This window comes from Salmo trutta, chromosome 26, assembly GCF_901001165.1.
Source record: "Salmo trutta chromosome 26, fSalTru1.1, whole genome shotgun sequence".
Classification (NCBI taxonomy): Eukaryota; Metazoa; Chordata; class Actinopteri; order Salmoniformes; family Salmonidae; genus Salmo; species Salmo trutta.
Window position 1 is genome coordinate 11,221,775 of NC_042982.1, and position 24,749 is coordinate 11,246,523.

The 24,749-nt window shown below is 43.9% G+C and overlaps 1 protein-coding gene across 1 annotated transcript; it reads right to left on the reverse strand.

Moving 5' to 3' along the window:
• Positions 1 to 6,910: 6,910 nt before the first annotated feature.
• Positions 6,911 to 14,216, reverse strand: LOC115163120 (tumor protein p53-inducible protein 13). Its single transcript, XM_029714743.1, has 9 exons — positions 13,792 to 14,216; positions 12,999 to 13,076; positions 12,761 to 12,796; positions 12,264 to 12,322; positions 12,033 to 12,111; positions 11,763 to 11,891; positions 11,113 to 11,295; positions 9,942 to 10,716; positions 6,911 to 8,495 (listed from the first exon to the last, which is right to left on the reverse strand). Exons 1-9 carry the CDS (start codon positions 13,888 to 13,890, stop codon positions 8,380 to 8,382), a joined length of 1,554 nt encoding a protein of 517 aa, XP_029570603.1. The 5' UTR covers positions 13,891 to 14,216; the 3' UTR covers positions 6,911 to 8,379.
• Positions 14,217 to 24,749: the final 10,533 nt, after the last annotated feature.

Sequence of the window (24,749 nt, forward strand, 5' to 3'; positions counted from 1 at the left end):
GAAAAAAAAACACTTACACTGGAATTATTGTGATTATTATTATGCCCATTGTTTTGTATTATTATTATTATTATTATTATTATTATTATTATTATTATTATGGTCATGAATTACATTATGTATGTTTGCTTATTTTTACGTTGTCTCATGTATGATGGTTCCTGTTCAGAGGACCAGGGAGAGCTGTGAGAATACTCTCTCGCCTTCTGTCTGACTGGGACTGGACACATGCACGCGCACACACACTAACTTGTGAAATGGTCCTCAAACACTCCTGGAGCAGTCCAATTCCTCCCGGGTGACATTTCAGTCATTTTTTTTCTTCTGCCTGTCATGTTCTAATATGTCAGTAGCCAAGGGGTTGAACAGATGCCAAAGGGGTATAATCTGCTATCAGTAGAAAAAGCCTTGGAAGCAGCATGATATATATATACTGCTCAAAAAAATAAAGGGAACACTTAAACAACACATCCTAGATTTGAATGAAAGAAATAATCTTATTAAATACTTTTTTCTTTACATAGTTGAATGTGCTGACAACAAAATCACACAAATAATCAATGGAAATCCAATTTATCAACCCATGGAGGTCTGGATTTGGAGTCACACTCAAAATTAAAGTGGAAAACCACACAACAGGCTGATCCAACTTTGATGTAATGTCCTTAAAACAAGTCAAAATGAGCTCAGTAGTGTGTGTGGCCTCCAAGTGCCTGTATGACCTCCCTACAACGCCTGGGCATGCTCCTGATGAGGTGGTGGATGGTCTCCTGAGGGATCTCCTCCCAGACCTGGACTAAAGCATCCGCCAACTCCTGGACAGTCTGTGGTGCAACGTGGCGTTGGTGGACGGAGCGAGACATGATGTCCCAGATGTGCTCAATTGGATTCAGGTCTGGGGAACGGGCGGGCCAGTCCATAGCATCAATGCCTTCCTCTTGCAGGAACTGCTGACACACTCCAGCCACATGAGGTCTAGCATTGTCTTGCATTAGGAGGAACCCAGGGCCAACCGCACCAGCATATGGTCTCACAAGGGGTCTGAGGATCTCATCTCGGTACCTAATGGCAGTCAGGCTACCTCTGGCGAGCACATGGAGGGCTGTGCGGCCCCCCAAAGAAATGCCACCTCACACCATGACTGACCCACCGCCAAACCGGTCATGCTGGAGGATGTTGCAGGCAGCAGAAAGTTCTCCACGGCGTCTCCAGACTCTGTCATGTCTGTCACGTGCTCAGTGTGAACCTGCTTTCATCTGTGAAGAGCACAGGGCGCCAGTGGCGAAATTGCCAATCTTGGTGTTCTCTGGCAAATGCCAAACGTCCTGCACGGTGTTGGGCTGTAAGCACAACCCCCACCTGTGGATGTCGGGCCCTCATACCACCCTCATGGAGTCTGTTTCTGACCGTTTGAGCAGACACATGCACATTTGTGGCCTGTTGGAGGTCATTTTGCAGGGCTCTGGCAGTGCTCTTCCTGCTGCTGGGTTGTTGCCCTCCTACGACCTCCTCCACATCTCCTGATGTACTGGCCTGTCTCCTGGTAGCGTCTCCATGCTCTGGACACTATGCTGACAGACACAGCAAACCTTCTTGCCACAGCTCGCATTGATGTGCCATCCTGAATGAGCTCCGACTCTTGCTACCACTAGAGTGAAAGCACCGCCAGCAATCAAAAGTGACCAAAACATCAGCCAGGAACTGATAAGTGGTCTGTGGTCCCCACCTGCAGAACCACTCCTTTATTGGGGGTGTCTTGCTAATTGCCTAAAATTTCCACCTGTTGTCTATTCCATTTGCACAACAGCATGTGAAATGTATTGTCAATCAGTGTTGCTTCCTAAGTGGACAGTTTGATTTCACAGAAGTGTGATTGACTTGGAGTTACATTGTGTTGTTTTAAGTGTTCCCTTTATTTTTTTGAGCAGTGTATTATTGCAGCCATTGGCTGCTTCAGTCGCTAGACAAAGTTCATCTCAATGGCACTACAGTGGGATCGATACAGTTCGCTCTTCAACATATGCCAACTTGAAGCAGACTAGCTAGATTGTCATTTTCACAAAACATTTGTTCCCAAACTTCACTTGCTGTACGTTTGTGGGGGCACTGAGGAAAGTTTCCCTGTTTTTATACTGTGCTGAACAAATGAATGGTCACACTTAGCTAAGTGACACAGGCTGACCATAGCACTCCACGTATTTAGTTTGATTTCTTACCTTCAAGGACTTCAGTGATCGTCTGTCAGATGGATCTGGGTCATGTTAATTAGGAACTAAACGGATGGAAATTAAGTGAAACGGGGAGGGACTACTTGGACCCACACATGGCTTGTGTGATCCTGGACACCTGGAAGCTCTTCCACCTCAGCTTGACCCATGTTCACTTATCCAAAGGGTCCTGTCGTTTGAATAAAAAAAAAATGTAAAAAATGAATATCCGCCTGACTGTGCTCTCACGTGATCGACATTTAATGAACCTGGAAGGGATGAGATCTTTTATCTTTTCCGAGTCAAATCATGTCCAAAAGATTGTCAAATGTAACGTTCCAATCATGATTGCCTTTGCACATCTCCTGCTAGACTGGCTTAATACGTAGTGATGTTGTAGCTGTTTGGGTTCCCTCAGTTGATTATCGCCAGCTCTCACACACTGGGCCAGTATAAAATACTTTCTTCCCCATTAAAATGTCCTCCTTTTACCTCTCAGACAACCTGTTATAGAATAGAGGCTTATATATAAACATATTTTCATGCTATTTTTTTAAGCTATATGTTCATATTGTGTTTGGGAGGAAAGATCTCGTCACCCATGGTGGGTTTCAGGTCTGAGGGGTAAGTGAATAGAATCTGAAGTCTGCCACTGGTTAGAACTAAACTCATCTCAAGTCTGAGGGGAAAGGGCTGTTGTACAATGCTATGCCTTTCCCCCTTCTTAATGGACACTTTTTAGTATAGGGTCCCTTTTTAGTGGGAATGTTAGACGCACACATGCATCCTGCATGCCATGCACAGCGAACACACACTCATGTTGTTCGGACAGTGGCACTGTGCCCCGTACTGTTTTCTGTGTATCATACACTTCACCTGGGAGATCAGTGACGGGAGATTCTTTTAACACAGGCAAAAACTGTAAAAAGTAGAACATTTTAAAAAAGGTCAATCGTAATGGAAACTCATAAGCTGTACATTTCTAATAAACTAAAAAAACAAGTGAATTGTCCTAAACGTATGTGTTTTTTGTTTAGTTCGAGATGCTTGAAACCTACAGTACCAGTCAAAAGTTGACACACCTACACATTCAAGGGTTTTTCTTTATTTTTACTTTTCTACATTGTAGAATAATAGTGAAGACATCAAAACCATGAAATAACACATGGAATCATGTAGTAACCAAAAGTGTTAAACAAATCGAAATATATTTTAGATTCTTCAAAGTAGCCGCCCTTTGCCTTGACAGCTTTGCACACTCTTGGCATTCTCTCAACCAGCTTCATGAGGTAGTCACCTGGAATGCATTTAAATTAACAGGTGTGCCTTGTTAAAAGTTCATTTGTGGAATTTCTGTCCATAATGTTTTTGAGCCAAACACTTGTGTTGTGACAAGGTAGGGGTGGTATACAGAAGATAGCTCTATTTGGTAAAATACCAAGTCCATATTACGGCGAGAATAGCTCAAATAAGCAAAGAGAAACGACAGCCCATCATTACTTTAAAACATGAAGGTCAGTCAATACAGAACATTTCAAGAACATAAAGTTTCTTCAAGTGCAGTCGCAAAAACCATCAAGCGCTATGATATGACTAGCTCTCATGACGACCGCCACAGGAAAGGAAGACCCAGAGTTACCTCTGCTACAGAAGACAAGTTCATTAGAGTTACAAGCCTTAAATTGCGGTCAAAATAAATGCTTCACAGAGTTCAAGTAACAGACACATCTCAACATTAACTGTTCAGAGGAGACTGAGTGAATCAGGCCTTCATGGTCGAATTGCTGCAAAGAAACCACTAAAGGACACCAATAAGGGACTTGCTTGGGTCAAGAAACACGAGCAATGGACATTAGACTGGTGGAAATCTGTCCTTTGGTCTCGTGAGTCCAAATTTCAGATTTTTGGTTCCATCCGCCGTGTCTGTGAGATGCAGAGTAGGTGAACGGATGATCTCCACGTGTAGTTCCCACCGTGAAGCATGGAGGAGGAGTGATGGTGTGCAGGTGCTTTGCTTGTGACACTGATTTATTTAGAAATCAAGGCACATTTAACCAGCATTGCTACCACAGCATTCTGCAGCGATTCTCCATCCCATCTGGTTTGTGCTTAGTGGGACTATCATCTGTTTTTCAGCAGGACAATGACCCAACACACCTCCGGGCTGTGTAAGTGCTATTTGTGTGAGGAAAGACACTGGGAGACGAGAAGCAAGTACAGGGAGTGAACATTTTTATAAATAACGGACATGACAAAACACGGACAGCGTCTGGACAAGGGGAACAAAACTGAATGGAGACATGGGGAAGAAACTGAGGAAGTGACAGATATAGGGGAGGCAATCAATAAGGTAAGAGTCCAGCTGAGTCCCATGAAGTGCTGATGTGCGTAACGATGGTGACAAGTGTGCATAATGATGGGCCGCCTGGTGCCCTTGAGCGCCTGAGAGGGGAGCGGGAGCAGGCGTGACAATTTGACCAAAGAGAGTGATGGAGTGCTGCATCAGATGACCTGGCCTCCACAGCCACCCAACCTCAACCCAATTCAGATATGGGATTAGTTGGACTGCAGAGTGAAGGAAAAGCATCCAACAAGTGCTCAGCATATGTGGAAACTCCTCCAAGACTGTTGGGAAAGCATTCCAGGTAAAGCTGGTTGAGAGAATGCCAAGAGTGTGGAAAGCTGTCAAAGGCAAAGGGTGGCTACTTTGAAGAATCTTTGAAGAAGATTTGTTTAACAATTTTTTTGGTTACTACACGATTCCATATGTGTTATTCCATAGTTTGTCTTCACTATTATTCTACAATGTAGAAAATAGTAAAAATAAAGAAAAACCATTGAATGAGTAGGTGGGTCCAAACTTGGTGCTGTACATAAGGAGGTAAGCCAAAGGCCGTATCAAAGGACCGTCTCAGGGTACACTATACAAACTACTGTCTCTCTCACTTTCTCTGGTTCATGTAGTCACACTTTAACTGTCCTCTTGGTGTGAATGATTTCACAGGTTAGCTTTATGTCTTTAACATTTAATCACAGCTCATTACATAGTAATGGCATACTCTCTGTCCCAAAGGGCACCCTATTACCTTTTATAGTGCACTACTTTTGAGTACTTCATCTCAGTTAACCCAGAACTAAAGTGTCACGTCATTGGTCAAATGCTCAATTTAAGTTCTGGGTCCATACGTATTAAGAGAAGAGATGCCAGAAAGAGGAGCGGAACCCTCTCTCTTTGCATGTTGCGAACATCCCCTCTCATTCCAAAATATGAAAGATGCTAACACCTGCGAAATCGGGATTTGTACAAATAACCAAACACCAGAACTACTGCTGCTCGTTATCCTCCGTATCTCATTCAGTCCCGACAGATTCTCTCGGTTAAACACGCAGAACCTTTCCACAAGAGATTATATGGGCCATAGTAAAAAGTAGTGCACTACTTGGTACGCATACACACTAATGGTCTGAGGACGTGATGTTGGACACGCTGAAGCCTGTTAGGGACAGACCATTTCAATGTGTGCATTCCAAATGGCACCCTATTCCCTATGTAGTGCACTACTTTTGGCCAGGGCCCAAGGGAGCCCTAAAGTTTCTGTTGACAGCCAATCATTGATACAGTGTACAAAACATTGAGAACACCTGCTCTTTCCATGACAGACTGACCAGATGAATCCAGGTGAAAACTATGATCCCTTATTGATGTCACTTGTTAAATCCACTTCAATCGAGGTATATGAAGGGGGATTTTAAAGAAGGATTTTTAAGCCTTGAGACAATTGAGACATGGATTATGTGTGTGCCATTCAGAGGGTGAATGGCCAAGACAAAGGATTTAAGTGCCTTTGAACCGGGTATGGTAGTAGATGCCAGGCGCACCGGTTTGTGTCAAGAACTGCAACGCTGCTGGGTTTTTCACGCTCTGCAGTTTCCCGTGTGTATCAAGAATGGTCCACCACCCAAAAGACATCCAGAGAACTTGACACAACTGTGGGAACGCTTTCAGCACCTTGTAGAGTCCATGCTCCTACAAATTGAGGCTGTTCTTAGAGCAAAAGGGGGTGCAATTAAATATTAGGAAGGCGTTCCTAATGTTTTATACACTGTATATGGCTGCAGCTGCTACATCATGGGAGCCACATCTGTGGGGATTTTGTGTTTCTTGGTTGTAATTTCATTACTTAGAATATTGATCTTCAGTCATATCCTATTATGTATGCATTAATATTGTAAATAAGAATATCTACATATTTTAGCTGTTCTGTATGATGTCATGTTTCATGTTGTGTGTGGACCCCAGGAAGAGTAGCTGCTGCTTTTGCACCAGCTAATGGGGATCCATATAACATACCCCCCACCAGCATAGTAGATCAAAAAAATAAAAGCCTGCACAGGGTATTGCTGCTCCAAAGGGGTTTCATTGTTGCTATGCAGGTAATGTTCAATCCTTTTCTCGCACAAGGGAATTCATATCCTGTGGTTGTTAAAAGCATAGAAATAGATTCTCTCTAGTTCTGTGGTTGAAACGGTTATCTTCCAAACTATAGCTTCATAGGAGTATACTGGTCGTAGTGTAGTAGAAGACAATAATAGTGTAATCATCTACATACAACACTGCTCTGTCCATGTCTTGATTCACTGCACCCATCTGGTGTGTGGCAATAACACATTTATATATTTAATTAAAACTGTAACTCACAATACATGATTAAAAAAACAACAATTTATTACTATCACACAACAGCATTTGATGGACTTGTACCCACTACTGCAACACAATGCACCCGACAGCCGGTTGCTTACAACAGCAACTGTACTCCCCTCCATAAGTATATGGACAGTGAAGCTAAAAATGTACTTCAGCATTTAGGCCTTTAGATCAAATTATTCACATTATGAGACAGTACAGAATGTCAGCACGAGGGTATTTTCATACATATGTTTTAATGTTTAGAAATGATGTTTAGTCCCCTCACTTGAAGAAGTCGTTAGTATTTGGACAAATTCACTTAGCGTAAAGTAATCAAAAGTTGAGTATTTGGTTCCATATTCCTTGAACATAAAGACTACATCAAGCTTTTGGCTCTACAAACTTGTTGGATGCACTTGCAGTTTGTTTTGGTTGTGTTTCAGATTATATTTTGCCCAATAGGAAATGAATGACAACTGGAGTCATTTTCTTTCTATGTGAGTAGATGTTTCTGAACACTTCCAAATGAATCCTGATAATGCCATGATTAAGACACATCATGAATGAATCATGAATAATGATGAGTGAGAAAGTAACATAGGCTACAACAAAACATGCTAACCTCTCACTTGTTACCAACAACAGGAGAGGTTAGTATTTTTTGGAGGGGGGGGGGGGGGATCTTTGTGCCTCTAACCTTCACTCATCATTATTCACAATTCATTCATGATTACTGATAATCATGGTAGCGTCCACTTTAATGTAGAAGTGTTCTGAAACGTTCTGTTCTTACTTACAATAAACGCTTGTAGGGTCACAAGCTTGATGTAGTCATTGAATGCAAGGAATATGGGACCAAATACTAAACCTTTAACAACTTTAATACACTAAGTGAATTTGTCCAAATACTTCTTCAAATGGGTGGAATAGATACATAGTCCCTTCATTTCTAAACAGTAAAATAGAAAACAGGAACTACCCTCAAGTTAAAGGTGACATTCTGTACTCTCGCCTCATACGAAACATGTGATCTAAATTGAAAAAAGTTATCTTCACTGTCCAAATACATATTCAAAGGGATTGTTTACAATAAATGAACAGGGGGAAAAAAAATCATTTCCTAAGTCTAACTCAGCCCCTATGAGAAAAGGCTTGAATGTGTAGTGAAATGGTGTCATTGGTGGTGATTGTGAATGATCTACTGTAATGTGATCTGATTGAATGGGGTTTTGTACTATGGAGTGTTGTATGACAGTTAAAATACTAAAATATTCCTTCTTAAGTACCGGCAATAGAAGATGTACCTGTTTGAGGTCTCGTTACAACAACAGAAAATTCCATAAAATGTTTCTTCAGCACAGCAATGTTATTAGGCCAGTAGGAGTACCCTGCTTTTAGGTCCCAATGTCCACTCCTCTCTTCTCACAGGGTAAAGACAAGACGGATATAATAAACAGATAGAGGGATGAGAGAGACCTGTTTCTACTCGTCCTCCTCTGTGCTGGAGCTGGGTGGTAGGAGGACACACTCCTGTCTTCGGCTCTTGGATGCCCTCCTCTTCCTCCTCCCTGGCATCTTCAGCCTCCTGTGGATCACATCTAAGACACACAACACGCACCCCTTATTATAACAACTGCAAAATAGGATTAACAGTAATGATAATGCTCAGTTGTAAAAGTTAAGGCCCTATAAATTCTGATCCTTTTTTGGCAGATTTTCTTTATAAACATTTTTCTTTTAGGTTTCCGTTTTTTCCCTGTTTTCAGGTTTTCGCTCTCAAAATGAAAATTGATTTAATAGTAAAGCAACAAAATCATATGTTCTAAGTCCACAACAATGCTTAAACCACATCTGGAGTCCACTTTTTAGGTCTGGTATAAATCTAAGAAATGTTGACATGTGAGTGTAGTTACCCTTTAATTCTAGTGTACACCAGCAAAAGACCGTTGTTTGGTTAGCGATGTTTCTGTAGCACTCATGTAAATGCAGAGTTTGCAAAACAAATGCCCACTGGATTGATGCAGTGGGCATCAACGAAGGTGAAGAATGATATTCTTGTAGTTTAATTTAATTCAGAAGGTTTTTGGGAAAGCCTTTCCTACAATACCAGAAGATGGTTATCATTACGTTAGCATCGTAGCTAACGGCTACACAAAGGATGGGCAACTAGACTTTTGAACCTTTTTATTAAGGTCCTCTGGTCAATTTCCCCCAAAATGTTACATTTTTTTAGGAACTCTGTCAGGGTCTCAACTTACTGTTAAAATAGTAGAATAACACAAGGTGCAATTTCAACATTTGGTTGTGCATCAGCAGTTTTCCTCGTTATGTCAGTCACTGATATTCAGTCAACTAGCCCGTCAGCTACATTTTTTTTAGATTGCTAAGTTAGCTGGCTGCTAAACTATCTAAACTTGTTATCATGTTTGAATTACAGGCTGGGGGGCCCCCCATTGATTTTGCTAGTCAGTCTCACACATCATATTCAAAACTGCAAACATTTCTCTTCACCCTATGGCAAAATGGGTAGAATTGCAGGAAATTAGCTGTAAAACAGCTAATTTTCTTTACACCCCATGGCAAAATGATTTACTCGAAATTAACTGTAAAACTATCTCCGCTGACAAGAGGGGGGCCATTAAAATGTTTTGCTCACAATGTGGGTGGGGAGGGGGGGTATAGATGTGGGTATGCAGACCCGCGAGCAACTGCAGCCCCTCATGATGAGTTCAGATTTTTTGTGGCCCCCACCCCCATCGAAGTTGTCCATCCCTTGTGTAGACATATTGTATGTGCGCACCACACACACACACACACACACACACACGGCTGTGCCGTTTCAGAAAGGTAAATACAAGTCACCTATGCATTTTGTTAATGTATTATGATAATTTTAGGCAAATTAATAAATGTTCTAAGTTCAATTAAAAAAAATGATATCGTTGAATTCCATTTTCATGTCTGCATTCCGTAACACAGATTTTATAGGGCCCGTAAGAAGTGTGTTGGGGACGGGGGGGATGTGTGAGGCCCAATGAACCCACCTGCCACCCTGTCGTAGTCCTGCTTGGAGTCGTGCCAGTACATGCTGGGCGTTGTGCGCCAGTGGCGGTAGAGGCGCGTGTGCAGCACGGACAGCACCAGCAGCACCAGGAGGAAGCCCAACGCCGCCGCCGCCCAAACCGCCTCGTCTGTCCGCGGAGTGGGCAGCATCCTGTCACCGGGTCCAGCCACGGCGCCCCCTAGCGGAGCTACAGTCTCAGTGCACTCGCAGTGGCCCACCCTACCATCACAGTCTGCTCTCCTGTCCTGGCTGTTCGCCTGAGTGACAGCCAGCTGTTTGGGCTGACTCTGAGACAGAGCCTTGTTCCTCTTGGTTGGAGAGTTACGGGGCTGTGTTTCTCCCTCGTGTCTGCTGCTCTTCACCTCTCTCTCCTGGAGGTCTCCCGTTTTCCCGCTCTGCCTCTTGTCCTCTGCTTCGTTCTGGTTCACCCAGTCTGTTTCTCTCACTTTGCCTCGGGGATCTTTTTCATTAGTGTCATTTTCTCTGCGGTGAGGTTGAGTCACTTTGAGTCCTCGGTCCGTGCCTCCCTGTGTAGCCCTCACTGTGGCTTGGCCCTGTGCTTCAAGTTGGAGTGTGGTTCCATGTTTCTGGACTCTGTTCGGCTCGGTTCTATCCAGGGTGGTCCGTCTCTCTTTCTCCTTCCACTCCTTCCTGAGTGCAGCTCGGCTCTTGCGGACCCTCCCTCTCCCCCAGCCTGCCACCTCCAACCATCCATCCAGAAGAGAGAGGGTCTCCTCACAGCACTGCCTCAGAGACTGGTTATGATCAACAAAAAGGCACACTCAGTAAATCATACAAACAGTAAAACAATTCTATGACAGCTTCAAGACCACCTGGTCGCAGGGGAATTGCAGTAGGTTCGCCAAATACCACAAATGTCAGAGTACAGATTTATTTGATGTATATTGGTTATTTTAATTTGGATAAGAGTGATGAAAATGAAATGAATTTAAGGTTATTTGTTGATGTGAAAATCTAAATGCACAGATTTGATGGTAGTGTCATTAGATTTGGGGCGGAATGGGGTCCCCAGAAATTCTGGCCCCAAAAAATGTGGTCCCCACTGAAAAAGTTTGAATACCACTGCTTTATGCTGTCTTTCAAACTTTCAGACATGCAGTGCCCTCTCTTCGCTCTGTCTTCTGGCTCACCTTTTGCTTTGGGTATGCGTGTTTGTGATCTGCAGGATGGGTCAACAGCAAGTTATACTGTCTGCTTTGATCCACGTCGCCACGGTTCCCGTGTGCCGCTGTCAACTGCAGCCAATCACAGACCTCCGACGTGGTCACATGGGACAGCTCCAGCGTGCGACCCCAGGACACCAGCGCTAACGGCTTCAACAGATAGATAGTGATTCAGTCACCACAGGGTCATGTTCAGTAGGAACCAAAAGGAAGACAACGGGTAAGTGCTATCTCTATTTATCCAATAAGAAATGCTTGTTTTCTCCCTTGTTTTGAAACTGTGTGCCCTAATGAACACAACCCTCATTTCAATGACAGGCCACTCTGAAGACGTGTTCTACTGTGTTCCCCATTGATAGAGGGAACATTCTGGTGTCTTGTTTCACCGTCATGACTTTGTCTATGCATCTGTTGGGGTGTCAATTTAACGCCCTGCTGTCACAGTAGACATATTTTGTGAGGAGGTGTCCGTTTTCAGTGTAATCTATAATCTGGGATATCAGCCATTTCACAAGCGAGTACAGAGTAGATGGTAAATCACTTCTACTGATATCTAAGTGTAAGTAAAGGCAATGTTTCCTTTGAGACTGTCTTTATCGTGTGTGTGACTCGCTCACTCTGTGTTTGCTGAGGTCAGGGTGAGGCGTTATGATGTAGTCAGACAGACAGCGGTGACCCAGGACAGACAGCAGGTCACGCTGACGAACAGGAGCACACGGATGGTACAGCAACACTGTTGCTCCATGCTGCAAACACACACACACACACATCAACAGTAGAGACCGATTAGAGTTGGACAATCTGTTGTGGTAATACTGGACTAATGAAACATATTGGCGATCTAATATGTGAGGTTGTGTGTGTGGTGTCAGGGTTTTAGTGGTTACCTGCAGGTTGTTGAGCCAGCGTTGAGGGGGGCAGTACAGGTACTCTCCACTCTCTGCCCCTACAGTCCGGTGAGCACCACTACACAAACCACCCACATAAAGACAGTTTAGTAAAAGGCACGCAACACAGGTTCCCAGGTGTGTATGTATTGTGTGTTCTTGGTGATGTAACACTCCCTGTGTGTGTGTGTGTGTGTGTGTGTGTGTGTGTGTCGGTCCGCAGCATCTTACCTGTTGGGGATAGTGTGATTGTATGTGATGGGTGTGTCCATGCAGACGTGCTCGATCCGCTGAGGCCAGACAGGAAGAGAGGGCAGACTTATGTATTAGCGCCAGGCGTGATTTCTCATTCTATATTTCAGAGAGGCATGTTTAGTTCTACATCATACATTTCTATGTGAACGTTCTGCAATGCTGTGCCCTGCTGAACAGGGCTCGGGATTAGGCAACGTTTGCACCCTACCCTTCCAGACAGAAACACTGCGGTATGTTGTCTTGTTGACAATTTTGTTTACATTTTTATTGAATTAAATTGAACAGGTCATGGCCCTCTCTAGCAGAAAATGAGCTGGAGGCTCTTTCATAGTATATTTGTGTAAAGAATCAGTCGCTCCAAAGACTTATCAGTAATAGCTACAATGTGATCCAAGGGTTTGGAAAGAACGTGCTCATAACGAAAGATAAGGCTAGCTCATTGTATTTTCTGTTTGACAAGTTGATTGATTTACCTGTGGGGGATACTTTGTGTCAACGCTAGCAATCTCCTGCGAACAGAGGTGAGAGACCTGGTTTACACTGTGTTTCAGCAATGGATTTGGCTTGGGAAAATGCACACAACAAAAGCACAATATTAAGTGAACACGATAGTGAACATGTAATTCGTGCTTACAGTAGTTTACTACCAGTCTCTATGTATGTTATGCGGAACAGCGGTTCAATAGATCACGTGGCTAGCGCCGTGGTTACCTGGGTAGTGGACTCCGGCCAGGAAATCACAGGACAGTTCCACACAACTGACGGGGGCAGGTCTCTCCCCAGCAAGAGCTGCCAGTCACAGAAAAACCATCATACAGACACAAAACTGTCACAGTTGACTTGCTGTTTAGAACGGTAACATACAATCGACGGCACATATATTCACCGTGTCATTGCGTTGATGTGATTGTCTAGCTATTATAATTGAAGCAGTGAATACAAAGTCAAGTGAAGTGTCATACGACAACTTTTACTTTTACTTCACTACATTCCTAAAGAAAATAATGTACTTTTTACTCCATACATTTTCCCCTGACACACAAAAGTACTCGTTACATTTTGAATGCTTAGCTGGACAGGAAATTGGTCCAATTCACGCACTTATCAAGAGAACATCCCTGGTCATCCCTACTGCCTCTGATCTGGAGGACTAAACATACATGCTTCATTTGTAAATTAGGTCTGAGTGTTGGGAGTAAAAGAAAACAAGAAAATGGTTTAGTCTGGTTACTGGGTGACTTTCACTTGAGTCGTTTTCTATTAGGTTATCTTTACTTTTACTCAAGTATGACAATTGTGTACTTTTTCCACATTTTAGTCATTTAGCAGACGCTCTTATCCAGAGCGACTTACAGTAGTGAATGCATACATTTCTTTTCTCCCCGTACTGGTCCCCCGTGGGAATCGAACCCACAACCCTGGCGTTGCAAACACCATGCTCTACCAACTGAGCCACACGGGACATATGGCAGTATAAAATAGTCCATAATGATTCATATTGTACCTTTCCATTGTCACAAGTTTTCCACATCGGCCTAGCAGCGCCGGACAGAACCAAGCACAACCACAGTCCGGAAAGCAGAGTCGACACCGGTGGAGACATTCTTCTTCACACAATGGACAGAGCGCGAGTCACAGCGAGTCACGGCGATACATCTTCATGGATGTATCGTTGGATGTAATCTCTTAAAATAAATACATCATTTTTTTTTTTTCAAAACAACCATTAGTCAACATTCCTGTAGCTCCCACGTCTAGAACCATCGGCGCGAGTTACTGCAAAAGCCCTGTCTGCTGGCACTGAGTGCAAACATCCAGCGCAAAGCGAGGCATTGATGCTGTTACAGCGAAGAGGTATCCGACACAATACAGTATTCGAAGCTCTCTTTTTTCTTTACCATACGGTTCACATTAGAACTGGCTACGGCAAAGCAAATGGGACAGAAAATGTAGGTTATTTTGTCATGGTTTCTACTAATTTCTTCCACACGGTGGCGCCAAATTTTCACGTAACCGCCTGAACGCTGGCAACCGAGGACAGACGCGCTTCAGCACTCGGCGGTCCGGTTCCATTTGAGCTTGTGTGGCCTACAACTTCGCATCTGAGCCGTTGTTGCTCCTAGATGTTTCCACTTCACAATAACAGCACTTACAGTTGACTGGACAGCTCTAGCAGGGCAGAAATATGTTGAACTGACTTGTTGGAAAGGAGGCATCCTATGACAGTACAACGTTGAAAGTCCCTGAGCTCATCAGTATGGGCCATTCTGCTCCTAATGTTTTCCTCTGGAGATTACATGGCCGTGTGTTCGACTTTATACACCTGTCACCAACGGTCGTGGCTGAAATAGTCAAAACCACTCATTTGAAAGGGTGTCCACATATTTTGGGCATTTAGTGTACTTTATTCCATGGTCATTCATAACTTTATTCAATGCATTCATTTGGTCTTGTGTCCTCATACATTCATTGTTAAATCTTATCATTGCATATTTATGCCCATACTTCAACGTATTTATTTATAGCCACTATGCCGCATCAGTTGAGCTTCAGGTGATAATGCTTAATTAAGCAACAAGGCACGAGGGGATATGGTATATGGCCAATCTACCACGGATAAGGGGTGTTCTTATGCATGCATGACACATCTCGGAGTGCCTGGACGCAGCCCTTAGCCGTGGTATATTGGCCATATAACAAACCCCCGAGGTGCCTTATTGCTATTATAAACTGTTTACCAACGTAATTAGAGCAGTATAAATAAATGTTGTCATACCCGTGGTATACGGTCTGATATACCATGGCTGTCAGCCAATCAGCATTCAGGGCTCCAACCACCCAGCATTCTATTAAGGAAAACAAGAGCAAAGAGAGAAAATTGGGAGGGTCGTCACAAGTGGTAAATGGGTATGTCAACCAATCAGCATTCGGGGCTCCAACCATCCAGCATTCGAGCCCTGAATGCTGATTGGCTGACATACCCATATACCACTTGTGACGACCCTCCCAATTCTCTCTCTTTGCTCTTGTTTTCCGTAATAGGATGTCGGTGGGTGGAGCCAGGAGGGTCATCAGCGAAATGGGACACAGCCGAGCCCAGGTGTGTCCCAGGATAAATGCACCTCTTCCCCATTCATTGAGGAGACTCTCCATGCAGACACAGATTTTGGTTGTGGCAATTTTGTGGCTGTTTGCGTTGGCACCTTTCAACACCCCTCATTATCACATTTATGCACGCAACCACTCACTTACACTTCTGATTACACACACCATTGTTAATTATACACTGCTAAAAAAATAAAGGGAACACTTAAAACAACACAATGTAACTCCAAGTCAATCACACTTCTGTGAAATCAAACTGTCCATTTAGGAAGCAACACTATTTGACAAAACCATTTCACATGCTGTTGTGCAAATGGAATAGACAACAGGTGGAAATTATAGGCAATTAGCAAGACATCCCCAATAAAGGAGTGGTTCTGCAGGTGGGGACCACAAACCACTTCTCAGTTCCTATGCTTCCTGGCTGATGTTTTGGTCACTTTTGAATGCTGGTGGTGCGTTCACTCTAGTGGTAGCATGAGACGGAGTCTACAACCCACACAAGTGGCTCAGGTAGTGCAGCTCATCCAGGATGGCACATCAATGCCAGCTGTGGCAAGAAGGTTTGCTGTGTCTGTCAGCGTAGTGTCCAGAGCATGGAGGCGCTACCAGGAGACAGGCCAGTACATCAGGAGACGTGGAGGAGGCCGTAGGAGGGCAACAAACCAGCAGCAGGACCGCTACCTCCACCTTTGTGCAAGGAGCAGGAAGAGCTGCCAGAGCCCTGCAAAATGACCTCCAGCAGGCCACAAATGTGCATGTGTCTGCTCAAACGGTCAGAAACAGACTCCATGAGGGTGCTATGAGGGTCCGACGTCCACAGGTGGGGGTTGTGCTTACAGCCCAACACCGTGCAGGACGTTTGGCATTTGCCAGAGAACACCAAGATTGGCAAATTCGCCACTGGCGCCCTGTGCTCTTCACAGATGAAAGCAGGTTCACACTGAGCACATGTGACAGACGTGACAGAGTCTGGAGACGCCGTGGAGAATGTTCTGCTGCCTGCAACATCCTCCAGCATGACCGGTTTGGTGGTGGATCAGTCATGGTGTGAGGTGGCATTTCTTTGGGGGGCCGCACAGCCCTCCATGTGCTCGCCAGAGGTAGCCTGACTGCCATTAGGTACCGAGATGAGATCCTCAGACCCCTTGTGAGACCATATGCTGGTACGGTTGGCCCTGTGTTCCTCCTAATGCAAGACAATGCTAGACCTCATGTGGCTGGAGTGTGTCAGCAGTTCCTGCAAGAGGAAGGCATTGATGCTATGGACTGGCCCGCCCGTTCCCCAGACCTGAATCCAATTGAGCACATCTGGAACATCATGTCTCGCTCCATCCACCAACGCCACGTTGCACCACAGACTGTCCAGGAGTTGGAAAATGCTTTAGTCCAGGTCTGGGAGGAGATCCCTCAGGAGACCATCCGCCACCTCATCAGGAGCATGCCCAGGCGTTGTAGGGAGGTCATACAGGCACGTGGAGGCCACACACAATACTGAGCCTCATTTTGACTTGTTTTAAGGACATTACATCAAAGTTGGATCAGCCTGTAGTGTGGTTTTCCAGTTTAATTTTGAGTGTGACTCCAAATCCAGACCTCCATGGGTTGATAAATTGGATATCCATTTATTATTTGTGTGATTTTGTTGTCAGCACATTCAACTATGTAAAGAAAAAAGTATTTAATAAGATTATTTCATTCATTCAGATCTAGGATGTGTTGTTTAAGTGTTCCCTTTATTTTTTTGAGCAGTATATTTAGTTTACTTAAGGAATAACAAAATATATTTAACTAATCTCCACGTTGTCTCCTTTTTTGTTTTACGCACATTGAGCCCGTTCGTGACACACTGGTATGACAAAACATGTATTTTTACTGCTCTAATTACGTTGGTAACCAGTTAATAATAGCAATAAGCCACCTCGGGGGTTTGTGGTATATGGCCAATATACCATAGCTAAGGGCTGTATCCAGGAACTCCACGTTGCGTCTTGCAGAAGAACATGGAGCTTTTGGAGCAGCTTGGTCGAAATTAGCTTGGACAATGACCCCAAGCATACTTCCAAAGTTGTGGCAAAATGGCTTAAGGACAACAAAGTCAAGGTATTGGAGAGGCCATCACAAAGCCCTGACCTCAATCCTACAGAAAAGTTGTGGGCAGAACTGAAAAAGCGTGTGCGAGCAAGGAGGCCTACAAACCTGACTCAGTTACACCAGCTCTGTCAGGAGTAATGGGCCAAAATTCACCCAACTTATTGTGGGTTAAACAATTTAAAGGCAATGCTACCAAATACCAATTGACTGTATGTAAACTTCTGACCCACTGGGAATGTGATGAAAGAAATAAAAGCTGAAATAAATCACACTTCTATTATTCTGACCTTTCATTCTTAATATAAAGTGGTGATCCTAACTGACCTAAGACAGGGAATTTTTACTTGGATTAAACGTCAGGAATTGTTTAAATGTATTTGGCTAAGGTGTATATAAACTTATGACTTCAACTGTATATACTAGGTCGATGTCAGAGGAAGTCCCAAAAAATTGTCAAAGACTTCAGTCACCCAAGTCATAGATTATTTTCTATGCTACTGCACGGCAAGCGGTACTGGAGCGCCAAGTCTAGATCCAAAACAGCTTCTACCCCCAAGCCATAATACTTCTGAACATTTAATCAAATGGCCACCCGGACTATTTACATTGACACCCACCCTACTTTGAGTGTACACTGCTGCTACTCGCTGTTTATTATCTATGCGAGGTCACTTTACCCCTACCTACCCCCTATGTACAAATTACCTCGATTAACCTGTACCCCTGCACATTGACTTGGTACCGGTACCCACTGTATATAGCCTCGGTATTATTTTATTGTGTTACTTTTTATTTTATTTAGAAAATATTTTGTGAGCAGACCGGTGGAATAAACGATTCAGGAGTAGGTTTTCTTGACTGAACACAGTTCTCTATTGAGGGATTTCTTTCAATACAAACACTCCAACGCAATCAATGAGAATCTCCCAAGGAAAAACAGTTCTTCAGATGAAACAGGAACACAAGACGATTATCTTTAAACTATAACAAAAATCACGGGTTTGTCACCGTCTTAATGATTCTTCGTGGATAGCTCCCCTCTCTTGGTGGCCAGCGATAGTTTATTATTATCTCCTTCTTCTCCTTCTTCTCCTTCTTCTTCTTCTTCTTCTTCTTCTTCTTCTTCTTCTCCTCCAAAAGATTCCTCCTCTCCTTTGGTGGACCAACCACTCTTATTCTTTCTTTTTCCTCCTCTCTAGGGGAAAGAGAATATGTCATTAGTACCGTCAGCTGTGCTTAATTGCCTCTGGTCACCTTGACTCACATGCCTGGTTGGGCTACTCTCCGTGAGCCCAGCCTACCCTCTGGTGGTCCTTCCACAATTTATTGAACTACATTGTTGGTTAAGGGCTTGTAAGTAAGCATTTTACGCATGTGACAAAGAAAATGTGATTTTCATTTGATACACTTAGTATTACTTTCTTAGCAACAGTATACATATCTCCCTGACATATTGCATAATTTATGCAGCTGCATGCAATAAATGTTTGGACTCACCTTGTGTTGTGCTCACTTGAACAGGAAGGTGGCGCGGCGGTCCTTCATGGGCAAATGTTGTCATCAAACCTTGTTATCAAAGTCTGGCATTCTCTGGATTTATGGTGCTTTCAAGACAACTGGGAACTCAGAAAAAAACAAGGTTGAATCATGACGTTAGTGATCTTCAGGTCGGAGCTCTAAAAAGAGGCCAGAGTTCCCAATTTGGAATTCCGAGTTGGATGACCGTTCAAAACATATTTTCCCAGTCGGAGCTCGTTTTTTCAGAGTTCCCAGTTGTCTTGAACTCACTGAAGTCTGAGATTTCCCAGTTCTTATTTTCCAGTTGTTTTGAAAGCGGCAGAAGTCATGCTAGAATGACAGCATGACCAATGTTTATCTTTTTAAGCTTGGAAAAGAGACCCTTAAACCCAGACTTGGACCACACATTCACTCCACTAAATAGCAGGCTAATGATTGCTTTGCAATGCTTGTAGTTAGCCACTGATTCCTTACAAACCACTCATTGTCGAATTTGCGATTTCCAACTTGTTGTTTAATGTTTATGGCCGATGAGCACCGATACGTTTTATCTATCATTTCTCTTCATATGACAAGAATTGAAAAGGATTTTCAGGTTGATTGTCGACTTGATCCATGATGATGACTGCTAGCTTTCTAGCTACGATTTTGAAAGTATGGTGACATGATCAGTCCAATCAAAGTTGCTGTAGATATAACGTGATTTTACGTCATTTTATCTGTGGACAATGACCTTGAGCCTTCTTGGATGGGCACTTCTAATGTAACTCTATGGCAGCATCCAAGGGGCTTGAATTTTCGATTTTGCGGTGATGTTGTGTCCCTATGAGTGACAGAACAATGAGCAAATCAAATCAACGTTTATTTGTCACGTGCGCCGAATACATCAAGTGTAGACCTTACAGTGAAATGCTTACTTACAGGCTCTAACCAATAGTGCAAAAAAGGTATTAGGTGAACAATAGGTAAGTAAAGAAATAAAACAACAGTAAAAAGACAGGCTATAAAAGTAGCGAGGCTATATACAGTAGCGAGGCTACATACAGACACAGGTTAGTCGGGCTGATTGAGGTAGTATGTAGATGTAGGTATGGTTAAAGTGACTATGCATATATGATGAACAGAGAGTAGCAGTAGCGTATAAAGAGGGGTTGGTGGGTGGTGGATGGCGGGACACAATGCAGATAGCCCGGTTAGTCAATGTGCGGGAGCACTGGTTGGTTGGCCCAATTGAGGTAGTATGTACATGAATGTATAGTTAAAGTGACTATGCATATATGATAAACAGAGAGTAGCAGCAGCGTAAAAAGAGGGGTTGGGGGGGGGGCACACAATGCAGATAGTCCGGGTAGCCATTTGATTACCTGTTCAGGAGTCTTAAGGCTTGGGGGTAAAAATGGTTGAGAAGCCTTTTTGTCCTAGACTTGGCACTCCAGTACCGCTTGCCGTGCGGTAGTAGAGAAAAGTCTATGGCAGGGGTGGCTGGGGTCTTTGACAATTTTTAGGGCCTTCCTCTGACTCCACCTGGTGTAGAGGTCCTGGATGGCAGGCAGCTTAGCCCCAGTGATGTACTGGGCCGTACGCACTACCCTCTGTAGTGCCTTGCGGTCGGAGGCCGAGCAATTGCCGTACCAGGCAGTGATGCAACCAGTCAGGATGCTCTCGATGTTGCAGCTGTAGAACCTTTTGAGAATATCAGGACCCATGCCAAATCTTTTTAGTTTCCTGAGGGGGAATAGGCTTTGTCGTGCCCTCTTCACGATGTGCTTGGTGTGTTTGGACCATGATAGTTTGTTGTTGATGTGGACACCAACAAGCTCTCAGCCTGCTCCACTACAGGCCCGTCGATGAGAATGGGGCGTGCTCGGTCCTCCTTTTTCTGTAGTGCACAATCATCTCCTTAGTCTTGGTTACGCTGAGGGATAGGTTGTTATTCTGGCACCACCCGGCCAGGTTTCTGACCTCCTCCCTATAGGCTGTCTCGTCGTTGTCGGTGATCAGGCCTACCACTGTTGTGTCATCGGCAAACTTACTGATGGTGTTGGAGTTGTGCTTGGCCATGCAGTCGTGGGTGAACAGGGAGTACAGAAGGGGACTGAGCACGCACCCCTGGGGAGCTCCAGTGTTGAGGATCAGCATGGCACATGTGTTGCTACCTACCCTCACCACCTGGGGGTGGCCCGTCAGGAAGTTCAGGATCCAGTTGCAGAGGGAGGTGTTTAGTCCCAGGATCCTTAGCTTAGTGATGAGCTTTGAGGGTACTATGGTGTTGAATGCTGAGCTGTAGTCAATGAATAGAATTCCCACACAAGTGTTCCTTTTTTTCGAGGTGGGAAAGGGCAGTGTGGAGTGCAATAGAGATTGCATCATCTGTGGATCTGTTGGGGCAGTATGCAAATTCAAGTGGGCCTAGGGTTTCTGGGATAATGGTGTTGATGTGAGCCATGACCAACCATTCAAAGCACTTCATGGCTACGGACGTGAGTGCTACGGGTCTGTAGTCATTTAGGCAGGTTGCCTTTGTGTTCTTGGGCACAGGGACTATGGTGGTCTGCTTGAAACATGTTGGTATTACAGACTCAATCAGGGACATGTTGAAAATGTCAGTGAAGACACCTGCCAGTTGGTCAGCACATGCCCGGAGCACACGTCCTGGTAATCCGTCTGGCCCCGCAGCCTTGTGTATGTTGACCTGTTTAAAGGTCTTACTCACGTCGGCTATGGAGAGCGTGATCACACAGTTGTCCGGAACAGCTGATTCTCTCATGCATGCCTCAGTGTTGCTTGCCTCAAAGCGAGTATTGAAGTGTTTTAGCTCATCTGGTAGGCTTGTGTCACTGGGCAGCTCGCAGCTGTGCTTCCCTTTGTAGTCTAATAGTTTGCAAGTCCTGCCACATAAGATGAGCGTCGGAGCCGGTGTAGTATGATTCTTTCTTAGCCCTGTATTGACGCTTTGCCTGTTTGATGGTTCGTCGCAGGGCATAGCAGGATTTCTTGTAAGCTTCCGGGTTAGAGTCCCGCACCTTGAAAACGGCAGCTCTACCCTTTAGCTCAGTGCGAATGTTGCCTGTAATCCATGGCTTCTGGTTGGGGTATGTACGTACAGTCACTGTGGGGACGACGTCCTCGATGCACTTATTGATAAAGCCAGTGACTGATGTGGTGTACTCCTCAATGCCATTGGAAGAATCCTGGAACATGTTCCAGTCTGTGGTAGCAAAACAGTCCTGTAGTTTAGCATCTGCTTCATCTGACCACTTTTTTATAGACCGAGTCACTGATGCTTCCTGCTTTAATTTCAGCTTGTAAGCAGGAATCAGGAGGATATAATTGTGGTCGGATTTACCAAATGGAGGGCGAGGAAGAGCTTTGTACGCGTCTGTGTGTGTGGAGTGCAGGTTATGTAGAATTTTTTCCCCTCTGGTTGCACATTTAACACGTTGATAGAAATTTGGTAGAACTGATTTAAGTTTCCCTGCATTAAAGTCTCCGGCCACTAGGAGCGGCGCCTCTGGGTGAGCCGTTTCCTGTTTGCTTATTTCCTTATACAGCTGACTGAGTGCGATCTTAGTGCCAGCATCTGTCAGTGGTGGTAAATAAACAGCCACGAAAAGTATAGCTGAAAACTCTCTAGGCAAGTAGTGTGGCCTGCAATTTATCACAATATACTCTACTTCAGGCGAGCAAAATCTAGAGACTTCCTTAGATTTCGTGCGCCAGCTGTTGTTTACAAATATGCACAGACCGCCCCCCTCGTCTTACCGGAGTGTGCTGTTCTATCCTGCCGATGCAGCGTGTATCCCGCTAGCTGAATATCCATGTCGTCATTCAGCCACGATGCCGTGAAACATAAGATATTACAGTTTTTGATGTCCCGTTGGTAGGATATTCGTGATCGTACCTCGTCTAATTTATTGTCCAATGATTGCACGTTGGCGAGTAGTATTGACAATAATGGCAGCTTTCCCACTCGCCTTCTCCGGGTCCTGACCAGGCATCCGGCTCTTTGTCCTCTGTACCTGCGTCACTTCCTCTTGCAAATAATAGGGATGTCGGCCCTGTGGGGTGTTTGGAGAATGTCTTGTGCATCATCCTTGTTGTAGAAAAAATCTTTGTCTAATCCGAGGTGAGTGATCGCTGTCCTGATATCCAGAAGCTTTTTTTTGGCGTAAAATACGGTGGCAGAAACATTATGTACAAAATAAGTTACAAATAACGTGAAAAAACACATAATAGCACAATTGGTTGGGCGCCTGTAAAGCTGCTGCCATTTCTTCCGGTGCCATTTTCTAACACAATCACGGCGCAACTAGAGAACATTACCAACCCCTACGCTCCGTATTTTCCGCTGGCTGCCCCACCACGACAGAAAGCACTGCGTTAGGCCGAATCACCTGCATTTTGGAACTGCCTTACTCAAGAAAGCAAAAAAGAGACTATGTTTAAATGCGGCTTTATTAACTCAAATACATGGATTTTTTTTACATTGTTTGCAATTTGATATGTGACAATTATTAATGCCAAAATAACAGGCAACAGCAAAAAAAACTAAAAGCTTTTAGCTAAAACGGTGGTGTCTGCCCCACCTGCCCTGAATGACAGGTCGCCACTGGTGACGTGTTGTCTTATGTAAACAAGTCCGAGACTTGTAATGTGGGTAGGTCTGTCTCACTGTCTGTAGGTACTGCTACTACATTTCGATAGAGTGCAATCAGCGCAGCTGTTTCTCTGTGCATGACAATTCTCTCTAGGCGTTACCATCCCGTGTTAGTGGGCAAGTGGGTATGATTGAAATCAAAACCCAACCCTCAAATATCCAATGGATCTAGGAACGTAACAGCTTCCCTAAATCACAGTTTTGGAAGATACTAACTTAATGACCAAAATTATGCTTTTTCACTTTGTAATCGCTTTTTTTTACATTAGAATCAATGTTTCTGACTAATATCATTTTCAACCAGAGAAGTATTTTTTTGCCTTCAGCTGCCTTTTAAGTTAATTGGGTATTAGTCATTTTAAAAACCATGTAGCCTACTAGCCAAATGTTGTGAAGGGTAGACTACACAAATAGAATAATATGTTTTGACATTTAAATAAAGAAGGGATGGTGACTTTCTGAACTGTTAGAGTTAAACCAATGGTTTAAAGTAATACAGAAAAATATTGGTGTTTGAGTTGTGATTGGATTATATTGACCAAAATGTCAGGTGTTGGAATTTCCCTGTAACATTCACCAGAAACAACAATTTCACAGCTACAATAGGCTATTTCTTTAAATAAATGCCCCCAGACCCCCCATTGACCCCGACCCCAAGTTCCACCCTTGGTTGGCCAGCATAACCCTTTCAATTCTAACCAAACAATGTCCATAATTTGCCCTGTGGCTATAGTTGAGAGATCAATTCGAGCACTCCAAGATCTCAAAATGTATTCAGTGCAACACTGTGTCATAATGCACCCTTACTTTGCGCAAGGCGCACTGACCATACTGCCATGTGTGATGTTAAGACAATTATTTGTTTATAGGAAATACACTTCTCATTTTTTTACCTCCATGTACTGTGAGAAGAGATAATATGTTTGGGCAAACTTAGAAAAACATATCATATAGATCAGATACAAGCAATATAGTGTATTTTTTAAGATATTAGCCTAATATTCTACATGAAATGTGAAAGGCCAGCCCATTACTGTGAAACCGGATTTACCTGTTCTGCACAGGCATACACATTCACACAACACAAT